Here is a 24036-nt window from a genome sequence, read left to right on the forward strand (position 1 = left end):
GTTAATTTTAATTTCCAAATCCCCCTCCCCACTGTAATTTTACACTGCAACTGCTCTGTTACACCATAGATAATGACTGTGGTTAGGCAATGGATTCACAATTATGATCATGAAGTAAAACAGACATTGCATATTTTTGGAGACATTAATGTGATTTCATTTCTCCCCCCAATACAGAGACTGGTAAGGAATTGAGCCCTATAACAGCTATTACTGCTCCTCTGGACAGAAATTGCTGGGCAAAGGGACCAATTCAAGAGAAAGAATTGAAGTGATCAGAAAGCGGTAAATGGTGCGTGCTGCTGCCAAGGCTAAGTGTGAAAACCAGGAAGCTCCCAGTTCAAATGTCATTGGATAAGTCACCATTTCAGTTCCACCACCAACAGCAACACAGACAAACTGAAATAAAAAGATAGAAAAAAAGAACTGGATTTCCATTTTGGTGGGTATCTTGAATAAGTTTAACAACGATGTCCTCTGACTCCCTATCCATCAGCTGAGGTTAGGACTGTCTGTCTGCCAGAATCAGACACCTGGGTAGCATAAATGTCCAGGGTAGATTTGGGCAATGTAAACACCCATTTGGAACTGATGAGTTTTCTCCCTTCAGGTAAAGGTACAAGTTCTCAAGTTTCATTTTTATGCATTGCTTCCATTACCTCTGACATAGCATTAAACCAACACTTTGCTAATTTTGGTTCCATGTCATCAATTTTTTCAAAACATTCTGGTTCATAAGGTACTTTCATTGCTTTATGTCAGTGATGGCCAAACTTGGCCCTACAGCTGTTTCTCGACTACAACTTCCATCATCCCTAGCTACCAGGACCAATGGTCAGGGATGATGGGAATTGTAGTCCCAAAACAGCTGGAGGGTTGAGTTTGGCCATCACTGCTTTATGTGTAGACTGATAATTTTGAAATTCACTCTGATAATGTACAGGTGCTCTCCTTCCTCTTTCAGAACATCTTAAAATAGGAGTACTCACTGTTTCAGGTTCTACCTTAACATCAGTTTCTCTATCCTGAAAAGTTTCTTCACTGTTTGTCTCTTAACCACCTGTTTGATTTTTCAGTTTGTTTCTGTGTCTCACTTTGAGATAATCTCTGACTTGAAGGAAGACACACTTCAGAAGAATTTTGTCTATCTTGTACTTGCGCTCATGAAAAATGACATCTCTGCTTACTATTACATTTTTGCTTTTTAGAGACCCACAGTCTATATACCCTTTTGTTTGAGAATCATAACCAGGAAATGTACATTCTAACCCTCTTGAAGAGTTTCCTGCATGTCTCTGCTTGAACATGCACAAAACATTTACATCCAAACACACGCAAATGTCCCAACTTGGGTTTTACAGCATGAAGCAACTTATAAGGAGTAGTGTTAGTTACAGAGGTATATAATCTATTTAGAATGTGACTAGCTGTAACCAATGATAACAAGGCGGTGGTCCTATCAACCCAAGATTCTAAGCAGAGACATGAAGCACTTAACCCCTGAAAGAACTCCCTCTTACCTTAGGATATTATCACTTCTAGCCTAAGGGTTTTTTATGTTTGAAATAGTGAAAGCTGCAAGAAGTTGAAAACAATGCAATAGTCATCCTGTTTCTAGAATACCTACCTTCCACCAGTTTTAAAGATTAGATCGGCATTAGGTGCTCCCTTTGGATGCTGATAACGAGGCCGCCGTTCCCTGTTGGTATTTGCTGGAGCTGGCCGCTGAGCCAAGGATTGCATCATCTCTGCATATTAAATATACACATATATAGATATAAATATTAAAAGTAAAGAAGGCAACAGAGGGTATAGCTACATTGCAAATTCAAAGGAGTTTCAGGGATGGCTCTCATTTTTTTAATCTTTCAATGGAAGAATCCTGGGAAATGTTCTTTTGTGAAAGAGTTAGACTGTGACACACCTAAAACACATGAACAATAAATAAAACACATTTTTCACAATTTTCCTATTTTTGACAAAATACATTTTTAAAGGCAAAACACTGGCATTTAAGATGTTTTTATGTGCACATTATTTACCAATTTTTTTATGCCAGTCAGAAACCACAGTAATTGGTTATTAAATGAGCAAACCATGTTTCCACTATGCTTTTCACCTATGATTCCTTATCCAGGCAAGCAGCCCTACAGGCTGGGTCAAAAAGCCACTTCAAATGATGACAAATGTCTATTTAACTGACATTTATTTGAAAGATTGAATCTTTTAATTTTGTTTAATAAGTTTTTCTTTAATTCGGTAGTCAAGAGAATAAATGATCTGTCAATTCCTTTGCAGGAATTTGGAGCAGGCCCACACAAAACCAGTCAATTGGTCCTATGTGGTAGAAGGTTGAACCTCAGCAATAACCTCATCTATACAAAGGCCCTTTGGAAGGGTAACTCATACCTTGATAGTCCTCTTGTTCCTGCCGTTCATTGATATCCAATGTCAATTTTTTCATTCTCATCCTCTCCTCTTGCTCAGCCTGTTGTTGATTCCAGTGATTTGCAGCCAATTGAGATGACATTGGCACATTTAGGATCTTAAACTGAAGACAGACAAGACACCTCTGAGAACTTGTGCTTATTCTTTTATTGCTTGCATCTTGCATTAGATTTTTATTCTGGCTGCATTTTTAAACTTATTGTAGTTTTTTATTGTACCATTGTATTGTTATGGGGAAGATTTTTTGTACAATTTATTTTATGTGGTGTCTTATATGTAAGCTCAATGAAAGGAACAAATGTATGACTCAACATGTTCTAGATAGAAGAAAAGTGCACAAATGTTGCTGGTTTTTATTTGCACCAATACTTAGAATCATAGAATCATAGAGTTGGAAGAAACCACAAGGGCCATTGAGTCCAACCCCCTGCCAAGCAGGAAACACCATCAGAGCACTCCTGACATATGGTTGTCAAGCCTCTGCTTAAAGACCTCCAAAGAAGGAGACTCCACCACACTCCTTGGCAGCAAATTCCACTGTCGAACAGCTCTTACTGTCAGGAAGTTCTTCCTAATGTTTAGGTGGAATCTTCTTTCTTGTAGTTTGGAACCACTGCTCCGTGTCCGCTTCTCTGGAGCAGCAGAAAACAACCTTTCTCCCTCCTCTATGTGACATCCTTTTATATATTTGAACATGGCTATGATATCACCCTTTAACCTCCTCTTCTCCAGGCTAAACGTGCCCAGCTCCCTTAGCCGTTCCTCATAAGGCATCGTTTCCAGGCCTTTGACCATTTTGGTTGCCCTCCTCTGGACACGTTCCAGGTTGTCGTACTCCTATTGATGCAGCCCAGAATTGCATTGGATTTTTAGCTGCCGTGTCACACTGTTGGCTCATGTTAAGTTCGTGGTAAACCAAGACTCCTAGATCCTTTTCACATGTACTGCTCTCAAGCCAGGTTTCACCCATCTTGTATTTGTGCCTCTCATTTTTTTTTGCCCAAGTGCAATACTTTACATTTCTCCCTGTTAAAATTCATCTTGTTTGTTTTGGCCCAGTTCTCTAATCTGTTAAGGTCGTTTTGAAGTGTTATCCTGTCCTCTGGGGTGTTAGCCACCCCTCCCAGTTTGGTGTCATCTGCAGGATGCCCTTGAGTCCATCATCCAAGTCGTTGATAAAGATGTTGAATACGACCGGGCCCAAGACAGAACCCTGTGGCACCCCACTAATCACTCTTCTCCAGGATGAAGAGCACCCTTTGGGTTCGGTAAGTCAGCCAGTTACAAATCCACTGAGTGGTAGCATAGTCAAGACCGCATTTTACCAGCTCCTTTACAATAATATCATGGGGCACCTTGTCAAATGCCTTGCTGAAATCAAGGTAGGCTACATCCACTGTGTTCCCTTCATCTACCAGGCTTGTAATTCTGTCAAAAAACGAGATCAGGTTCATCTGACATGATTTATTTTTCAGAAATCCATGCTGACTATTGGTGATCACAGCATTCCTTTCTAGGTGCTCACAGACTGTTTGCTTAATGATCTGCTCCAAAATCTTCCCTGGTATTGATGTCAGACTGACTGGGCGGTAATTATTTGGGTCCTCTCTTTTCCCCTTTTTGAAAATAGGGACAACATTTGCCCTCCTCCAGTCTGCCGGGACTTCGCCTGTTCTCCAGGAATTCTCAAAGATGACTGCCAGTGGTTCTGAGATCACATCTGCCAGTTCTTTTAATACTCTTGGATGCAGTTCATCTGGCCCTGGAGACTTGAATACATCTAGACTAGCCAAGTATTCTTGTGCTATCTCCTTAGTTATTCTGGGCTGTGTTTCCTCTGCTGAATCATTTGCTCCAAATTCTTCAGGTCGGGCATTGTTTTCTTTATCGGAGAAGACTGAGGCAACGAAGGCATTGAGGAGTTCAGCCCTTTCTGTGTCCCCTGTTTGCATTTCACCATCTTCTCCTCTGAGTGACCCCACGGTTTCTTTGTTCTTCCTTTTGCTACGAACATACCCATAAAAGCCTTTTTTGTTGCTTTTAACCTCTCTAACAAGCCTGAGTTCATTCTGTGCTTTAGCTTTTCTGACTTTGGGTCTACACGTGCTGAAGTTGTGCTTTTACTTTCTCCCTCTTAACAAACTCCCAGCCATCATGAACTCCCTTTCCTTTTAGTATTACTGTCCATGGGATCTCACCCAGCACTTCCCTAAGTTTTATGAAGTCGGCTTTCTTAAAGTCAAGAAATTGAGTCCTAGTATGCTTGGCTGCTCCTTTCCGCTGTATAGTAAACTTCAGAAGAGCATGATCACTCGCGCCTAACGATCCTTCCACTTCTACCCCACTAACCGGGTCATCAACATTGGTTAGGACCAGATCTAAAATGGCTGTTCCTCTTGTTGCTTCTCCCACTTTCTGGACAATGAAGTTGTCTGCAAGGCCAGTGAGGAATCTGTTTGACCTTATGCTCTTGGCTGAGTTTGACATCCAAGAAATATCCGGGTAATTGAAGTCCCCCATTACTACTATCTCCCTTCCTTTTGCATGCTTGGCCATCTGTTCCAGGAAGGCATCTATGTCCTCCGTTTGGCTTGGGGATCTATAGTAACAGTGACCAATGAGGTCACTGTTATTCTTCTCTCCCTTAATTTTGACCCAAATGCTCTCACTTTGGCTTTGAGGTTCTAAATCTTGGATCTCTTCACAGGTATACACATCCCTGACATATAACGCCACTCCTCCTCCTTTCTTGTCTCGTCTGTTTCTCTGAAATAGATTGTATCCCTCCATTATTACATTCCAATCGTGGGACTTATCCCACCAGGTTTCAGTGATGCCTATTATGTCATCTTTAGTTTGCTGTACCAAGAGCTCTTGTTTATTTTCCATGCTTTGTGCATTAGTGTACAGACATTGAAGTCCATTAATCATTCCCCCGTGTCTCTTATTTAAGGATTTTTTCCTTCCACCACTAGGTCTGCGTGCTGTTTGCTCCATTTGGTCTATGACATTTGGATGATCATCTTCATCAATTGATAGACTCCTACCTTCAGGAGCACTGTCTCCCTCCCCCACATTAGTCAGTTTAAAGCCCTCCTGATGAGGTTTCTGAGATTTTTGGCAAAAACATTCCTCCCAACCATTGTGAGGTGCAGCCCATCGCTTGCCAGAAGTCCATCTTCAAGAAACTGCAGTCCGTGATCTAAGAATCCAAACCGTTCCTGTTTACACCATTTGCGAAGCCAGCTGTTCACTTCCACTATTTTTCCCTCTCTCCCTGGGCCACTCTGTAAGTCCAAACTATTTCCAGAAGTGGGTTTTGAATGGACAGTGGAATGTCAGTCAGGTTAAAGATGACAAAACACTGAGCTAATCCTACAGATTTCATCAGAACAGAACTTCTAAAGTGAAAAAGGTGAATACTTAGGAAAGAAACGTGCCATTGGCTACAGAACTTCGCTGCTTTAAAGTATTTCGTATATTATCATGCCAATCATTCACACAGAGCTTCAGAATGCACTCAGAGCCTTTCACATACATACAACTATCCTGCAAGGTAGATCATTATGATTCCCATATTGCAGATGGATGGCCCAGCAGAGACATCTAGCAAGATCATAGGAGAGGAAAGATTTGAAGTAGATGCTTCATGATTCATAGTTTTTGGTTTCAGCTCCCATGTTAACATCAGCTCTTGATCCAGTCTAACATGCGACTACTGCTGTGCTATAATGGCTGTAATATAATTAAGCTAAGTGATATCCTTTAAAAGTGAAAATATTCTGGGAATACATTATTCTATTTTAACAGCAGTTTCACCATTTTCATGAATCACAGCTAGATAAAAAATATTCAAACATATACCACTCTCCGTGTATTTTTTAGAAGTAGTTTCTTGCTTTAGGCCCATACTTATGAGATGGGAAAGGATTAATGGTATTTTTTTTAAAAGTTCTTCCAAAGGAAGGAAGGCAAACAGAAAGTCCATTTGACGCTTCAGTTCCTTATGACAATCTAAGGCATGTGAGAGCCACAGCTGGCATTCCTATCTGCCCTCCAGAAACAAACCAGTTTCACAAGGAGGTGATGACAACTAGGCAGCACCTTCCAAAACAATGTAGTAGTGTCACTGAGCCACACCTCCCAAGACAGCAGTCAGTGAAGTATACAGGATGACAAAAATTATGAATGAAATTAATACTGAAAAAGGCAAAAATAGCTCCGTTGTACAGAGGACCTCACCTGTTGCTTGTTGCCTTTTCGAGTTAACATGACAAAAGGCATGGTGTCTCCAGATTCAGACTCTCCTTCCCCACCACCCAGTGGTGGACCTTTCTTGAGCTGGCTCTTGAGATGCAAGGGAATTGCAACGTCTAACTGATGCACTTTCACCGATTCCCCACTCCTTTGCTGAAAAGGCAAGAAACGGAGGTAACAACAAAACTAGGATACCATTCTTTAATTTAGAAAAACAAGTTAATTCCAGGGCTGCCTCACACACCACCAGGTGGCTTTTATATAAGTCATAATGAGAATCTAGGCCTTTCAGCATTACTTCCAGGTTCAAATGTTTGGAATTAGAAATGGTAGGTGGGTCGGCAAAATTATAAATTAAAGGCATATGCCGACAATGTGGTTTTAACATTAGAAAACCCACTAGAAAGTGTGCCGGCAGTACTGGAAGTAATTATGGAGTTTGGTAAATTGACAGGTTTTAAACTGAACAAAGATAAAACAAAAATGATAGTTAAAAACCTGGATAGTCAACTTATGAAGGGTTTAGAAAGAGTCAGTGGTTTGAAGAGTGAAAAAAAGTGAAGTACTTGGGGATACGGTTAATGACAAACAATTATATTATTAATGATAACTATGTAAAGGTTTGGAAAGAAATCAAGAAAGATCTGGAAATTTGGCGTAGAATGCAATTGTCATTGTTGGGTAAAATTTCGGTTATAAAAATGAATATACTCCCAAAGATGCTATTCCTGTTTCAGACAGTACCTACAGTTAATGACATCTGAAGCTTGAAGGAGTCGCAAAAAAACTTATTAGAAAGGAAAACACTGATGTGGTTGCCACCAATAGAAGCCCTCACAAGGAAAAAATTAATACACAGACAAACTGGAGCACATATAGAGATTTGCTGACTGTCACTGGGGAGGAATACAAATTGAAAGAGTATGGATCACCTTCATGAAGTTTTGCTTCATGAAGTATTTAACACCAAACAGACCAGCAAAAGTGACAAAATCAATAAAGGGTAACTGCCGGAAATGTAAGGTAGCAGAAGGAACATTCTGCCATGTGTGGTGGTAATGCAGTATAATTAAAAATTACCGGGAAATGATTTATAATGAACGTTAAAAAATGTCCAAAAAAGCCTTTTCTAAAAACCCAGAAGCATTTCTTTTTTTCCTTTAAAAAAAAAGATTTTCTTGGTTTACAAAAGTACATGCCTTGTCTCTTTCTTCAAGCTGTACAATCTTTTCTACAGATCAGCTACAATTGTTACGAGACATTAGTGTTGAGTTACAGTATAAGGTCAAGAAGGGGGTGAAATTTATATTTTTTTGCAGTGTACGCATGGGGTTTCATGTCAGCGTCAACTAGATAGGTTCTCTTTCTATTTGCTTGTTATGTTTCTTGGTAGTGAGAGGAGTTGGGGGCCCGAGGTATGACTGGTTGTCTGTGGCTGGCTGTGATGGGGTTTGTTTGCCTTTGTGAGAGGGGCAGGAGGGCTTGTTGGGGCAAGAAAGCCAGGCTGATTCGAATGCTGTTGGTGGGCTCTTCTTGTTGTCTTGTTGGGCTGTGTATGTGACAAAGGGAGCCATACTGGGGTGAAGGTGTCCTCTGATGGGATTAATTACAACAGAAGTTGTTCAAACAGAGAGAAATTTGTTTCTGTATGTGACCACTGCCGCATGTGTGTTAACAGCACAAAAATGAAAAACCGATCAGGTACCAACAAAAGAAGAAACTGTTGGAATATGCAGAGCTAGCAGGGATGACCACTGGAATAAGAAATCAAAATGATAAAAGATATAAGGAGGACTGGATATTTTTTATTGATTATATGAAAAAGTAGCAGGATGGTAATATTCTCAGCAGTGTAAGCAATAACTAGATTAATGTGAGGAGTTGAGATAGAATGAGGGAGCCAAGAAAACACAAGGAGAAGACAAAAAGAACCATGGAAGAAGATGAAGGGAAGTCTGTAAATGATTGTTTTCTGTTTTCCTGCTATTTTTAAATTTCTGCTTTTTATTATTTTTGAGGTTTTTCATGTATTATTCTTGATGTTTGTATTGAAATGTATCAGAAACACAAATAAACAAACAAATCAAAAAATTTAAAAAAGGAATGGTAGGTGGATATCTCAGTTGTTTGGTATAGCATAAAAATAGGAGAGAAACTTTGAATTACTGTTCTAAGTAAAAAAAGTTTAATTTTTGATATTCTATATGTACATAATTTAGCATGCATATGTACATTTTCATATTAAAAAACCTGGGTACATATATATATATAATTAGAGCTGGTGTTCTGATTGATCTATTAGAAAGCTTTGACATAAAAGTTAATGTCTGAAAGATGTAAATTTTATTCTCCCAAATTTGTTCTGAATGTGGGAAATAAATTGCTCTCCTTTTCCAGTTTGTAATTATCTTTAAATACAGCATTTGTTGTTTATCTTTTCTATACAGTATATTATTCCGCTCTTAACTATGAATTTTTAAACTGATTTTAGAATACCATGAAAAAGGAACAGCAAGGACCAAAAGGCCTGCTGCTGTTTTTGCTTGGTTTCCAGCTGAGTTTTGGGGGCTCCCATTTTTTGCTTCACACACTACATTTTTAAAGGAGATATACCCATGATCTGCATGAATGTTGTAAGCAGGTGCATTATTCAGGGAGTTGCCCTTGTGCTATGGTCATAGCTCTATGCCAGAAGTACAACCAATAGCACATCTAAGAATACTAATATGTGAAATGGGTCCCCCAAAGTAAAATACTTAGGTTTCTCTCAGCTGATTTAACAGTTATGTCCATATTATGGCATGAATGGTTTCAAATTTAGCTTGTTTCAAACAAACCAGAATTAATGTTTGCGAGCTTCTGAATTCCTCTTTGCATCCACATCAGAGAAGATAAGCACACAAGCCGGATTGGGGCGTGGGGGGTTTGATATACAAGGAAGAATTGTAAAATAATCCCTCCATGCTAAATGTCATTGTGTATAATGGATACCAATAAGAGTGACTGATTAAAAATCCCATTAATACCTGTAAATTTTCAAGCATCATTTTGTCCAATGCCTGAATGAAGTCTTCATCTTCAGCACATGGGACACGCTTAAGTCCACCTCCTTTAATCATGACTTCCTGTTAAATAAGGGAGGGCAGGGAAACAACATTATTATTTTCTCTAGATTAATGTGCATAATTATCCCTCAATTAGGGTTGGCCAACAGGCTGAATCTTGCCTGTGAAGCAATATCTGGCCCCCAATGGCCATACAAAATTTTAAAATAAAAATGTGGGATAATTTCAGTCATTAGGACAAAATGTCTTCAAAAAAGTAGAGAGAAGTAGAAAATAGTCCATGTTTTAATGCTTTGGGATTTGTATGTAATGCAGCTCAGGCATATAACTAAGTGCATGTGCTCCATTAACTCCTTACTGCTCCATGCAGCTGGCTGTATTCTTTGGAACCAAGCCACCTGAAGAGTTGGCTAGGTGGCAAAAATAAGAAGGTGGCTGGAGATTGGGCCTCTCTCACTCAGGCTAAATGGAAGACCAGGGAGCAGGGCTTTTGGACGGGTCAACAGTCTTAAAATCATTCCAACTACCGGTCAGAGGGAATTAGTACAATTACAAGCTCTCACTATAATTAAGGCTTTCTAGTTCTAACTATTAGGTTTAATGCTAAATTCTTACTTTTAGTTACGTAGGTTTCATATTGGGCTTTCTCCACAACACACACTTGGCTTCAGATAGGGGAGGAAATATGCTTGCTTTATAAAATGGACACCACTTGTATCTCTCAGAAAACAAGGCTACTTTGCAGATTAGTTTCTAATACAGGAAGTTGAGTTAGTTGAAGCACAATTTTAAGTTTCCTTTAGCTGCCCCTTCTTTTAAATTACAATTAAAGGAGCTGAACTATGTATTTGTTTTCATAAAGTCTTAGCTTCAGATCCTATGCATAGATGTAGCCAATACAACAGCTGGCAATACAAGAGTAAATTTCGTTGCAGGGTAATGTGACCAATTCTATGAGGTACTATTTGTTTTAATTAATGCTCTGGTCCATGGGGTCACGAAGAGTTGGACACGACTAAACAACAACAACAACAATGCTCTTCCATAACACAAGACTTCTACGGTAGGCATTTTGTAGGTTTCTGATAAATCCAGTCTAGAGCCAAACATCAGTTACATCTTCGTAACTTGATATTCATATGAATTTGTGTGAATTGATAATCCAAAGTAAACTAATTAATATTAACACCTACGTACCTGAAGAAGTGTGCATGCACACGAAAGCTCATACCAATAACAAACTTAGTTGGTCTCTAAGGTGCTACTGGAAGAATTTTTTTTATTTTGTTTCAACTACAGCAAACCAACATGGCTACCTACCTGTAAAGAATCTCAGCTTCATCTTTCCTAAGAGCCAGGGATCTTGGCTTACAACAAACAGTGGTTTAAAAAGCCAGCTTCATAACCCATGATTTGAAATTGACTCGTTTAGTAACCAACCACCGTTTTAAAGCAGAACTCCTGGTTCTATGTAATGCTCAGCAAGATTTTTTGAATGAACACTAAATTCAATGGAAGTCCTTTTCCTGGCAGCACCAGAGTAAGAGAACAGAGGGGGAAAGAGTTCAAGTCCAATGTTTTGCTTGGGCTTCTGGACTCTTGTCCATGTAATACTGCTGAAACAGTAAACCATGATGTGTGGTGTGGCACGAGCCACACTTGAATGCAGTGTGCACAGTGCTTTTGGTATGCGAGTTTCATCTTAAAGTTGGAATCTGCTCCAGAATGTAGGATGAAGTGGGGAGGTTGCTACCCATTTCAAGAAGAACTGAAGTGGCTGCCAATCCACCTGGCCAAGTTTAAGGTGGTGGTGGTGGTGGTGGTGGTTGTCTTAACAACTTAGGACTAGGTTATCTGAGAGAAAGCCTTCTCTCAATAGATGGAGCTGTTCACAGAGACTTTCAGATGAGTCAGTCTGCTGAAATTCATCTTGCGGTGATCTGGGGGAGGGTGTTTTCTGCTGTGGAACTCAGCTTTTGGAATATGGCAAGCACCAACTTGGATGCTTTGGTGCTTGCTAAAGACTTATTTGTTTTGTTCATCCAGGCATTTGCTGGTCATTAATATCAAGCCTACAATACTTATGTGGCTTGCTGTGGATTGAGACCACTAATTGACCTTCTAATGAATGTTTATAAGAAATGTTTTAAAGAAATAAATAGTACAGCAATACATACAGTATTTTCTTCATCAGTTTCATTTTCCTTATTAGAGTCTGTGAGATAATCAGTATTTTCTTCTTCCTCCTCTTCTCCCTCTTCGTCGTCATTATCAGAGCCCTCCTGAAATGTTTACTGGAGTTTTAATGCATAATCATAAACCATGTTTTAATGAAACTGATTAACATATACACACACTTAAATTTACACTGTCTCAGAAATCTCTCCTCCATGGTCATTTCAGTTCTGCTTAGCCTGTTGATGGTGAGTGAAGCTCACTCAGAACCAGTTGCACTGTGCATGGCATGCATATGTTCATTCAAGTTCAGAAACTCATTTACCCCCCTTCTACCCTACTTAATAAATGACCAGAGCTCCAAGAGACTCCAAGTGGGTCTGGCAAACAGAACACAACTTTGCAGTTCCCATAATAAAATCATACTTATCGGCGGCAGTAGAAGGACCTTGAGCACAATAACTACCAGGTTTGATATTTGGAGCCTCAACTGGTAATTACTCATTATGATTGGCAACAGTTACACAGCCCAGCCCCTCAAATTGTAGCTTAGTAAATTAGTGGTGGACAAAGAATACCTCCTCCTCTGGCTCATTTATTTCACTTTCATTTCCAGATTGCTCTTCTATCTCGACTCCACCTTCTTCCTCCTCCTCATCTTCCTCAAGGTTCTCTCCCTCAGTAATTGACTCTTTAGAGTCTTTGTCATTCACAAGGCCTAAGAAAGGAAATAAGAATTATTAATGAGTGGCATTAGAAAGAATTCTGACCGTGTCTGAGATCCAACACACATGTACTTTTAAGGACTACTGAAACCAGTGGCTATTCACTCCCAAGTAACTAAGGTCAGGACTGCAGTTTTACTTAAGAGATACATGCAAAGGGTCAAGCTAAGTTTACGAACAATTCTCAGGACATTTTACTGTCCCATCAATCAACATTACTATTTTCTTTTGATAGATGCTTTCCCTAATTTTTTAACAGAGAACCACAATAATAATGCCTTTTGTTACTTGATTTTTACTTGCTTTTTATAGTTTTTTTGCCAGCACTAAGCATGTGATCAAAATGTGGTATGCATCAAAGGAATTACGCAATTATCTAACAGAAAAAGGGGTTGTGAGAGTTGATATTAAATGCAAGGTTATTTTTTTCCCTTTTCTTCCCCCCCCTTTTTTTTGCTTTAAACAAAATATAGACAACCAAAATTAAAATATAAATATAGACAACCAAAATTACAAAGGAAAATTCCTTAATAGTAATGAAAAAAAACTAAAAAAGACTACAAAAAATATCGAAGACTACAGAACATAGGCAACTATGGGAAAGATAAAAGAAAAGAAAAAAGAAAAATAGAAGGGGGGAAAAGAATAAGGAAGATGAGCCAAAGCAGGAAAGCTCATCTATTGTACACTTCTGTCAAGCTCACAGCAGATCATTATTCTTATCAATTCTCTCTATCTGCATTCCAAAGGAATCCCTCATCTTGGTATCAGGGAGCATTTCTCTATGCGGTATCATTCTAAACATAGCCAGATCTTTCTTGTTGAGCCCTTGTCCCCTAAATAATTATTTAAACATTCCCATTCTTCTTTCACCAATTTTTAAGGTATATCTCTTATTGCATCTGTCAGCTTTGCGAGCTCCAAGTACTCACACAATTTGACTACCCGTTCCTCTTTAGTGGGTGTATTTTTATCTTTCCACTGTTTTGCCACTATAACCCTTGCTGCTGACGTTGCATACATAAATAGCCTAGTTTTGTTTTTGGGAATATTATCTGAAACCATTCCTAGTAAAAATTATTCCGGTTTCTTGTTATATTACATTCTGATTCTACAGAGACCTTAATCCTTCTGGGAAAGATAAAGGAACAAAAGATCTCTGCACATTAGAAGTAGCACAACACACAGGTCAGACCATGCAAATGACGGTACAGTGGTACCTCAGGTTAAGACCTGAATTCATTCTGGAGGTCTGTTCTTAACCTGAAACTGTTCTAAACCTGAGGTACCACTTTAGCTAATGGGGCCTCCCGCTGCCGCCGCACAATTTCTGTTCTCATCCTGAAGCAAAGTTCTTAACCTGTGGTACTATTTCTGGGTTAGAGGAGTCTGTAACCTGAAGCGTCTGTAACCCGAGGTACCACTGTAAATACTAATTTATACCAGGAACAGATTCACAGACCAGCCTGCATCCCCATCCTCACTGTATGTTGCTACAGTCCTCATAACATATTTCAAAATTATAGAATGAGTCAAGTACATACTCACTTATCCTAAAAATTTATTCAAGTTACAGAAAGTACTGTACTATATAGCCAAAAAATGCAGAAACAGACAACAATGATTTCAGTTCCTTTCATTCTTGATGTAGCATTCTTACCTAGTTTGATTAAGAATTCCCTTTCCAGTTCTTGTACCTGCCTAACAGATTCTTCCAGGGAATTGCACAGTTTTATCTTTGGTCTCAGTAATTCTAATGTATCACTGATCATATAGTCAATGTCTATAGGGAACGGGTGATCTTTTGTCCAAACATCCAGGCTTTTCTTCCACCAAACATACCTCTGGAAAGACACAGATAATTGCAAAACAGATAGGCAACCACTAGAATTAGTCTAGTGAAATTCGGATCTTAACATAGAAAGCTAGAACAAGGAACAAGGCTAACTTATACCTAGGAGAAAAACCTCAGGCTTTGGGTGGAATAACCAGCTTAAATATCTTTTTCATTTTATTATGTATAGTTTCCCAAAAGCCTTTAGCTTTTTTACATGTCCACCACATATGAAGAAACGTCCCTTCATTATTTTTACACTTCCAGCATTTATTTGACATAGTCTTCAACATCTTTACCAATTTATTTGGCATTAAATGCCACCTGCATATAATTTTCATGTAATTTTCCTTTAAAGTAAAACAGGCTGTATATTTCATATTCACTCTCCACAGTAGTACCCATGGGGTCATATCAATATTATGACCAAAATCTTTAGCCCAGTGTATCATTGCTGATTTAACCAATTCATCTTTTGTTTCCCATTTCAATAACATTTTACAGTGTTTTTGAGATCAGTTTTACTTTGCCAACTATTGACTGAATGCACTGTTGATACTACAGTTTCTTCTTCATTTAATTGTTTTATTAACTTCTCTTGTCTCTCTCATTGATTTTGTTTTGTCCCTATAATTCTTCTCCTTTCAACATGGGATTACTCTTCAATCATGCCTTCTTCACCTAATTTGCACTGCTGAACAAATGTGGCATAAATACCACCTAGTGTCGGTCAGATTTAACACAATTTTATTTTCCTCCTGATAGTTTAACTCCTTTCTACCCTTTTCTTTCAACTTTTTTATTCTGCAACTCTTACTTTGGCTGGATACCCAACTGTGCTCCTATCTGGACAGGAATAGTCTAACTTCTCTTGTCTATGCATTATACACAGGGCTGCCTCTGAAGATGGTTCAGAAGCTTCAGCTGGTGCAGAATTGAGTGGCAAGGTTGCTAACTGGAGAAATATGGTTTGAGCATATAATGCCAATCCTGGCTTGCCCGCACTGGCTGCCTATTAGTTTCTGGGCCCAATTCTAAGTGCTGGTTTTTGTGGAGTTTGGAACAAACAGGGTTAAAACTCCGTGGTGCCCTGCATCTGGGAGGGGCCGGAAGCAGGACCCTACGTCACAGGCTTTGTCTGTGAGAGTTAGTTTCAGTTCTCACTGAGAGACGCTGAGAGAGACAGCTCAACGGAGCTGTCTGTGTGCTTTTTTAAAAGCACGGAGGAATGCCTTTGGAATGGCGGTGGTTTCTGATGGAGAGACTGTTTTATGACTTGTAAATAAACGCTTCTCGAGATAAGAATCGATCTGTCTTTTGGACTTAATTTATCCCTTTCTCACATGGACTCAGGACCGCTGCATTTACTCTGCTAGGCCAGCTCAGAGCTTCCAGGGATACGGAGCTAAACTGGGAAGCTTGCTGGACCCAATATCAGCAAAGGTTATGGCGGTTACGTGTTTCCTGACAAGTGTGAGAAGGGAGGAGAACGCCAGCTTTGAGTTGCTGTGATCTCCTGCCAGGAAGGGCAGTGGGAGATGCTGGTGATCGGAGCCAAGAGCCAAGAGAGACGGCTGCTTCGGAGGACCAGCTTGCTGGCAGAGTGAGTACGCTTGAAGCCCCGGGGGGAGGAAATGGCTGCTGCTCAGGCACAGCAGAGCCAAGAGAGCTACCCCGGTGAAAGGCTGCATGGAGCCAATTGGGAGGCCTGGTCAAGAGGAGCCAGGGGGTGGTTTGTGGCCACAGGGCTCTGGAGTCCAGTCCAGAAGGAGCCGGCCCCAACCACACAAGCAACTGCTATGCTGAGGGAGAGAGAGCAGAGGCAGCTTTGCATGCAGCAAGCAGCCGTGGACGCGGTGCTGAAGCCTCATCTGGAGGGCGTTAAATCGGCTCAGGCCGCCTGCCAGGCGCTGAGGAGTGTGTGTGAAAGCTCAGCGGGAGCCAGGCCAGAGGGGGCAGGAGGAAGCCCAGGAGAGGCTGATGAAGGTTGCCCAGGAAGCCCAATGGGGGCTGGGACAGTGTTGGGGAGCTGTTGTGATGCTTCTACACGTCTGTGTGATGGACTGTGTGCTGGAAAGTCTCCGAAAGTTGTTTGTGCTTTGCTGCGACTCCAACAGCGCTGGGAACCATCCGCTTGAGGCCCAGGCTGCCAAGGCCACCAGCTGCAGTGCAATGTCAATAAAGCAGTTTCCCAAGGCCGGTTCTCAGCAGAGACGTGGGAAACCGGCAGGCCAGGAGAAAAACAAAGACAAGTCATCTTTTCATCTCACAGCTGCAACAGTGTGCCTGGGAAAAGGCAAAAGCCTTGATCGGGGGAGGCTGTGTGCATGGCAACCAGACAGAACACTGACTTTGACACTTGCAGAGGCCCCGGTGGGGGTGCGAGCGTTGCCATGGCAGCTTTGGAAGACAGCCAGAGAGACACTTTATCTCTCATTATAGACACTGGAGCGACCCACACTTTAGTAAACTCTCGAGAGTTTCTGAGGAACTGCAAGACAGTTAAAACTGGACGTTATGTCAAAATGGCAGATGGATCTAAAAGACCACTGACTGAATCTGGGTCTTTATATTGTTCTTTCTTGGATTGTTGGGTGCAAGCTTATGTTGTCCCAGAGCTTGCGCACTCTCTTTTAAGTGTAACAGCCTTAAATGATGAAGGGTTCGATGTTCGGTTCTCTAACAAATTCTGCTCTTTTTACAGGGATGGAAAGAAGGTATACAGCGTTGAGAGAACAGACAGGCTCTTTCTGGTGCAGATGCCTGTTGAAAATGGGGCTGGTGGAAAAATGGGACTAGTGGAAAATGGGACTGGTGGAAAAATGGGGCTGGTGGAAAATGGGGCTAGTGGAGAGTCCATTGAAGATGCCCATGTGCAGTGTGCAAATGTCCCACCACACGATGGTTGTATTCACTTATGGCACAGGAAATTTGGGCACGCTGGGTGGTCGCTTGTGCGAAAGGCTGCCGAAATCACCATTGGTTGTAGGTTCAAGGCTTGTGACAAATACCTAGATTGTCAAGCCTGTAAGCAGTCAAAGGTCACAACATGCTCATATCCCAGATCAGAAAGGAGAACTAGCAAACCCTTTGAACTTGTGCATGCAGATTTGTCAGGACCCATGCCTACCCCTTCTTTAGCTGGGTCTAAGTGGGTTCTAGTTCTGATTGACGATTTTTCGAGGTTTACTTGGGCTTTTGTGCTTAAATGCAAGTCAGAAGCAGCTGCATTGATCAGGGATTGGATCACAGCGATTGAACTACAGTTCTCTACCAGGGTGATTTCCTTTCAATCTGATCGTGGGGGGGGAGTTCACAGGTTCTGCGCTGCAATCGTTTTTCAGGCAGAAGGGTATCAATCATCGATTGACGGCCCCCTACTCTCCGCAACAGAACGGGGTTGCAGAGAGAAAGTTTCGCACATTACAGCAATCTGCGAATTCTATGTTGGCAGACTCGGGTTTGCCACAGCGCTTTTGGGCAGAGAGTTATCGGACAGCATGTTTTGTACAGAATAGGGTGTACAATTCCAGTGTAGGCAACACACCGTATTTTTTGTTGCATCAGAAAAAGCCTAAAGTACACTACTTTCATGTCTTTGGGTCTCCGGCTTGGGTTCTCACTCCAAAGGCCATGCGCAGAAAGGGTGAGCCAAGGTCTAGGAAGATGATCTTTGTGGGCTATGAGCCGGGTTCAAAGGCGTGGCGTTTCGCATACCCTACTGGCAACCAGTCTAAGCTGCTTATTAGCGGCAGTGCTGAGTTTTGGGAGCAGAGTGGGTGGAAACGTCTTCACGGGAACCCAGATGTTCTGTCAGACTCAGATGAGGAAGACGAAGCTGAACCTGTTGCTGATGCGCGCAGTCCACAGCAACAGGGTCCAGCGCCAGTTTCTCCAAAAGGGAGTCCCAGGACCCCTCCACAGGTCACTGTCAAGTCTGAGCTAAGGAGTGCACCATCCTCACCAGCAGAACCAGCTGTGCGCCCGAAACGGCGCAGCAGGTCAGAGGGGGATGTGTCAGACATAGAGGATAGTAGGGTTGATCCAGGTGAATCAGGCGCAGTTCCAGAATTCACGCTGAGGAGATCAGCTAGATCAACGAAGGGAAAGCCACCTGAAAGGTATGAAGCCACTAGTGTCTGGGTTGGTGTGGCTAGATGTGAACCTGAATCCTTTGAGGATGTTCAGAAGTTGCCTCAGGAAGAAGCTAGCAAATGGCATGAGGCGATGCAGAAGGAGATGAACTCAATGGAGTCTCTAGGTGTGTTTTCTCTCACGAAGTTGCCGATGGGCGAAAAAGCTGTTAGCTGCAGATGGATTTACCGTTTGAAACCCACAGAAGCAGGAGAACCACAGTATAAAGCGAGATTAGTAGCCCGAGGATTCACACAGAGGAAGGGTGTCCATTTCACAGAGGTATATGCGCCAACCTCGAGAGCGGAGACTCTGAGAATGCTTTTGGCGATAGCAGCACAGAGAGGTTGGAAGGTGAACCATTTTGATGTAGATGTCGCCTACCTGAACTCAGATCTCAAGGAGGAGTTGTACATGCTTCCTCCTCCAGGGTTTGAAGTCAGTGAGCCAGGCGTTGTGTGGCGATTGCACAAATCCATCTATGGATTACGTCAATCTGCCAGGAATTGGAATATGTGCCTACATGAAGCTTTAGAGGAGCTAGGTTTTAAGAGATCTCTTGCCTTTACATTAAAGAGTCAGGCGTAAAACAGCAATTGGTGCTTGTGTTTGTTGATGATATCTTGGCAATCGCACAGACAGGTAAACAGGTGGAAAAGTTTGCTAGAGAGCTTGGAAAGCGGTTCAAGTTGAAGCAGCTTGGAGATGTCAAATCCTATTTGGGCGTGCAGATCACAAAAGCAAGTGATGGAAGCTTGTTGCTTTGCCAGAAGGGTAAGATTGAACAGTTGCTTGAGAAGTTCAGAATGTCTGAGTGTGCAGGTGCCAGATCACTCATGGAGGCTGGTTTTGTGAAGGAGTGTCAGCAAGTAGAACGTGTGGTGTTCGAAAACACTGAGCTCTTTCAGTCAGCTCTGGGTAGTCTGTTGTATCTGTCACAGTGGAGCAGACCAGATATAGCGTTTGCTGTCAATCTGCTCAGTAGAGAGGCCTCAAGTCCTAGTGTGCAGGCCTGGAATGGTATAATGCGGGTGCTGCGTTACCTGCAAGATACCAAAGACTTTTGTCTTAAGTTGTCAGCTCAAGGAGATGTCAAGCTGACTGCTTGGGTGGACTCGGATTGGGCTAACCTTGAGGATCGCAAATCAGTGTCAGGTCTGGTGGTGAAGTTTGGGGACTCAGTGATAGGGTGGAGGTCCCGGAAACAAAGTCTCATAGCGCTTTCATCTACTGAAGCTGAGTTCAGTGCGCTATCAGATGCTTGCAGAGAGTTGGAGTTCTATGTGTGTTTGGTCGAAGAAATCTGTGGGGAGAATTGTCTGCCCGTTGTGGTGCATGAAGACAATCAACCGTGCCTTAAATTAGCTGAGATGGGGCAATTCAAGGCGAGAACCAAACATTTGGACATACGTTTTCAAAATGTGTGTCAGAGCGTTCGTGAGGGGCTAGTTGCTCTGAAATACTGTCCCTCAACCAAGAACCTCACTGATGGTTTCACAAAACCATTAACCTTCCAGAAGCACGAGGAGTTCTGTGAGGGTTTGTGTATGGGGAAAGCATTGTTGGCTATTGTCCCCAGACGCAGGACAAGAGGGGGTGTGGAGTTTGGAACAAACAGGGTTAAAACTCCGTGGTGCCCTGCATCTGGGAGGGGCCGGAAGCAGGACCCTACGTCACAGGCTTTGTCTGTGAGAGTTAGTTTCAGTTCTCACTGAGAGACGCTGAGAGAGACAGCTCAACGGAGCTGTCTGTGTGCTTTTTTAAAAGCACGGAGGAATGCCTTTGGAATGGCGGAGGTTTCTGATGGAGAGACTGTTTTATGACTTGTAAATAAACGCTTCTCGAGATAAGAACCGATCTGTCTTTTGGACTTAATTTATCCCTTTCTCACATGGACTCAGGACCGCTGCATTTACTCTGCTAGGCCAGCTCAGAGCTTCCAGGGATACGGAGCTAAACTGGGAAGCTTGCTGGACCCAATATCAGCCTAAAATGGTTCAGGACTGCAAGATTTCAAGGGTCACCTCTCCACATGTGGACCGACCCAGACCCTCCAATCATCATTTGAGGCCCTTCTTCAAGTATCTCCCTCAACAAGAAGTCCAGAGAGTGGCAAGGCAAGAACAGGCCTTTTCTGCAGTGGCTCCCGATGGTGGAAGGGAGGCTTGCCTAGCACCATTATTATAAGGCTTTAGGCACCAGGCAAAAAATTTCCTCTAGAGCTAGGCCTTTGGTCTGTAATTATCTGTGACCTTTTAGAAGTGGATGATATGTCTTTAATATCATTCTTTTTCTTCTTGGCTTTAATGTATCTATGTTGTTGCTGTGGGGGGTCTGTCTGTTTGGTTAGTTGTAAGTCGCTTTAGGTTGCCCTGGGCAAGATAAAGTGCCTAACAAATTTAATAAATAACATTCTTCTGGTGACCATCCAAATACATCTTAATAGTACTCACATTTCTACATGTTACTTTGTGAGGGGTATGCCTACTTCAAATAAAATAATAAATAAGTAATATGTAAGAGACAAATTTGGTCACAGGGAAAGATGAAGCTTGCTCCTACCTGGAAATAGACCAAGAAGCAGTCAAGTTTCCGTTTGCTGGATCCTCTGTCAAAGTATTGCCCACAAGTGTCAAGGATGGTACACACCAGTCGAATTCGGAAAAGATGTTCTGGAGGATCAAGTGGGCTAGATGTACCATCCGAATTCACACCAAATGATGTAAAGGAGTACAGAGTTCGAAATATTACTGCCGACTCTACCATTCTGTAATTGTACAGTTCACCCAGGAACTTGGCACTGCTGATCCTCCGCTGGTTAAATTTTGGCTGATTAACCTTCAGCAAACAAAATACCACTGACATGTTAACATACACTTCTTAAACACTAGATGAAGTTCAATACCCTGCAGAGGCCTCATAATGTACTATGATTAAGCAAAAGCTGTAAAGATGGAGGCAACAGTGTAGCTGCCTGCACTACTGTTCATGATAAATTAGCATAATTAAGTGAAGTGCAGTGTAAACATGCAGATTAGAGAATATTGATCCAGGCCTCTCCATCCCTCAGTATCTTACATGCATCTCACTTTATCAGTTAACCAATGAAAACTTGTCCTAAGAACTACCAATCCAGTCTAGCCATTTATGTCAAGGACAACGATGCTATAAAACAACCATGTCACCTCCTACCGTGCTTTTTTACTTAGTGCACCCTTCCTCAACCTTGGGCCTCAAATGTTTATAAAAAAGTTAATGTACATAATTTCTAAACTTCTTTTTAAATGTTTTGTACTATGTTCTATTTCACATAGAAAAACCTAAAAGTTTTTTACCTCCATTCCTAGCCGAATATCCTCTAGGACACCATCCACAACATGAATTCCAACATCCTCTTGGTAAAGTACCAGTCCTGCTAAAAGGTTGGCTACACAGTGAATACTATTGTATTTCACATTCCAGATGTTGATCATACAACATATAACATAGTCTTTCACTTCAGGGTCATGCCAGGGCAATTTGCGCATCTGTCTCAGGACCTGAACAAGATTTTAAAGAAACTTAACTCAAAAAGAAAAAAAACAAAGTTGGATGCTTTACATACATATATGTTGACTACTAAGTAAAATTACTCCCCCTCCCCCAAAGAAAAAGGTACTTTGGGGTACCCATAGTTCATTGTGACCTCTTATCTTAACACACACACACTCAGAGCCGACATATGAACCCATCATATAAAAGTGCTACTGCTGTCTTTAGTCATGCTAGAAAGGATTTCCCATTCATCCCTTGAAGAAAGGACTGAAGCCAAGAAAGGACTCACAACTCGTTGTAAGCTGCCAAAAGAGTAAAGAGAGGATTCACATAATGAACCCCACCAGAAGCAGCCCTGTGGAAGGGATTCTGCTTGCACAACAGGATTTCCCCCTTCCCCCCACCCCTGAAATTTGCTTGGGAAAGAGCAAGAGAAGCCCAGAACAGTACCTGAGGGAAAGCTGATATGTTTCCACAGGCAGAACATTTGTAAAAGTTCTTTTTAAAAAACTATCATGCTGTTAGATGTGCCACAAACGCATTAGTATGCTGCAGAGAAACAGGCGGGCTTGTAGAATGCTACAGACAAGTAGTTTTTGGAGGCTTATTTTCAAAGTCTAGGTGCTAAACTTAACAAATGTAAGAATCTTTGCTTTAAGTAAATCTTTACATGATATACTCAACATATTGCTCCTGAGGACTTAAGTACTTTAATGTAATTTAATATTCAAGACAATATTCAGGTGTATTAGTTTAAAGTTAGCTATCTGATCTGCACTTTCCCATTCATTTTAGCGTCCTTCAGCTTACTTCCCTGATAATCTCATTCATTTTAAAAAAATTAAAACAGGAAAATTTGAATTTAAAATCCTATGTACTTTAGATTTCATGCTTTAGAAGTTATTCTAGGATAAAATTCCATTATTCTATTCCTGGATAATGTTTTTTGGGGAAACCCACCAAGATTGAAGAGAACGTACCTTCTCAGTAGTGACTTTGGAGAGATCCTTATAAAGGAGCTTCCGAATATACTCCTGGAGAGGAGGGCGTTTCTTTTTCACTGTTTTCTCAGCGGGAGGAGGATTGCAGTAGTAGTAGGCATTTTCCACCATGGTGACATAGCGTGCATCCAGGTGCATTGCTTGCTTCTTTCGCATCATTTGTTCCTGGAAACAAAGAGAAATAATCACCCTGTGCAGACATACTAAGTTTTCATAAGAACCATCTGTTTTGCTCTTCTAGCTAAAGCAAAAGCCAAAACCTATTTTCTACCAAGAAAATCATACTGTGAAATATTATCTGGCTCACAAGCTAAAATCTACTTAGCTTTCCTACATTGCACCTCTAACAACTATTGCTGAATGTGCAGCCCTATATTTTTAACTATAATTTGATAATGTAGGAAGGTAAGACACATATCCTTGCTCCTTGTGCTTTCTGCCCACCAAGGCTGCTGATAGCTAAGCATATAATTCTCCGTGGAAGTTCTTGTGCCAGTTCAGATGGCTACCAAAGGGGGAGCCAATTCTCACTGTCAGTATGCAACTGCCACAAATCTCAACCCGCAAACCCAGGGGTCGTCAAGGCTGACCGGGCATGGGCTGGATCACTCCCGCGGAGATCCTCTGTGGGCCAGACTGGCGCAGCATGACACCGGAAATCACTTCTGCGCATGCCCAGATGCCAAAAAAACCGCACCTGCACACAAACGATTTCCGGCGCCACGGACATGTGAAGACGCAATTTCCAGTGTCTGGGCATGCGCAGAAGCAATTTCCGGAGCCATGGAAGAGAGTCCCCGTTTATCACAGCGAGCGGGGACTCGCTTGAGCGGGCAACTCGGTTCAGGGGCGGCTCAGGGGCT

At 41.7% G+C, this 24036-nt stretch overlaps 2 protein-coding genes across 8 annotated transcripts in view; one reads left to right on the forward strand and one right to left on the reverse strand.

Moving 5' to 3' along the window:
* Window positions 1–2567, forward strand: part of LMNTD1 (lamin tail domain containing 1) — a 221634-nt gene extending 219067 nt beyond the window's left edge. Inside the window, exon 11 of one of the 2 annotated variants that reach the window (XM_081927752.1) lies at window positions 2299–2567. In XM_081927752.1, coding sequence (XP_081783878.1) covers window positions 2299–2442 — 144 coding nt within the window. In that variant the 3' untranslated portion in view covers window positions 2443–2567. The remainder of the gene's footprint in view (window positions 1–2298) is intronic. The other variant, XM_081927751.1, reaches the window with a different exon arrangement.
* The window catches only part of UPF2 (UPF2 regulator of nonsense mediated mRNA decay), a gene marked incomplete at its 3' end in the record, with an annotated part of 69467 nt that overhangs the window by 3165 nt on the left and 42266 nt on the right, over window positions 1–24036 (reverse strand). For 5 of the 6 annotated variants that reach the window (XM_081927628.1, XM_081927626.1, XM_081927627.1 and 2 more), the window contains 10 exons: window positions 23153–23338; window positions 21974–22177; window positions 21201–21476; window positions 14331–14514; window positions 12524–12663; window positions 11948–12052; window positions 9732–9830; window positions 6691–6858; window positions 2410–2551; window positions 1628–1748 (listed from right to left, as the gene is read on the reverse strand). In XM_081927628.1, the coding sequence (XP_081783754.1) occupies window positions 1628–1748; window positions 2410–2551; window positions 6691–6858; window positions 9732–9830; window positions 11948–12052; window positions 12524–12663; window positions 14331–14514; window positions 21201–21476; window positions 21974–22177; window positions 23153–23338 (1625 nt within the window). Of the gene's footprint in view, window positions 1–1623; window positions 1749–2409; window positions 2552–6690; window positions 6859–9731; window positions 9831–11947; window positions 12053–12523; window positions 12664–14330; window positions 14515–21200; window positions 21477–21973; window positions 22178–23152; window positions 23339–24036 lie in introns of those variants that run through there. The other variant, XM_081927631.1, reaches the window with a different exon arrangement.

This window comes from Podarcis melisellensis (assembly GCF_964234715.1).
Source record: "Podarcis melisellensis genome assembly, chromosome: 10".
NCBI classification, from domain to species: Eukaryota; Metazoa; Chordata; class Lepidosauria; order Squamata; family Lacertidae; genus Podarcis; species Podarcis melisellensis.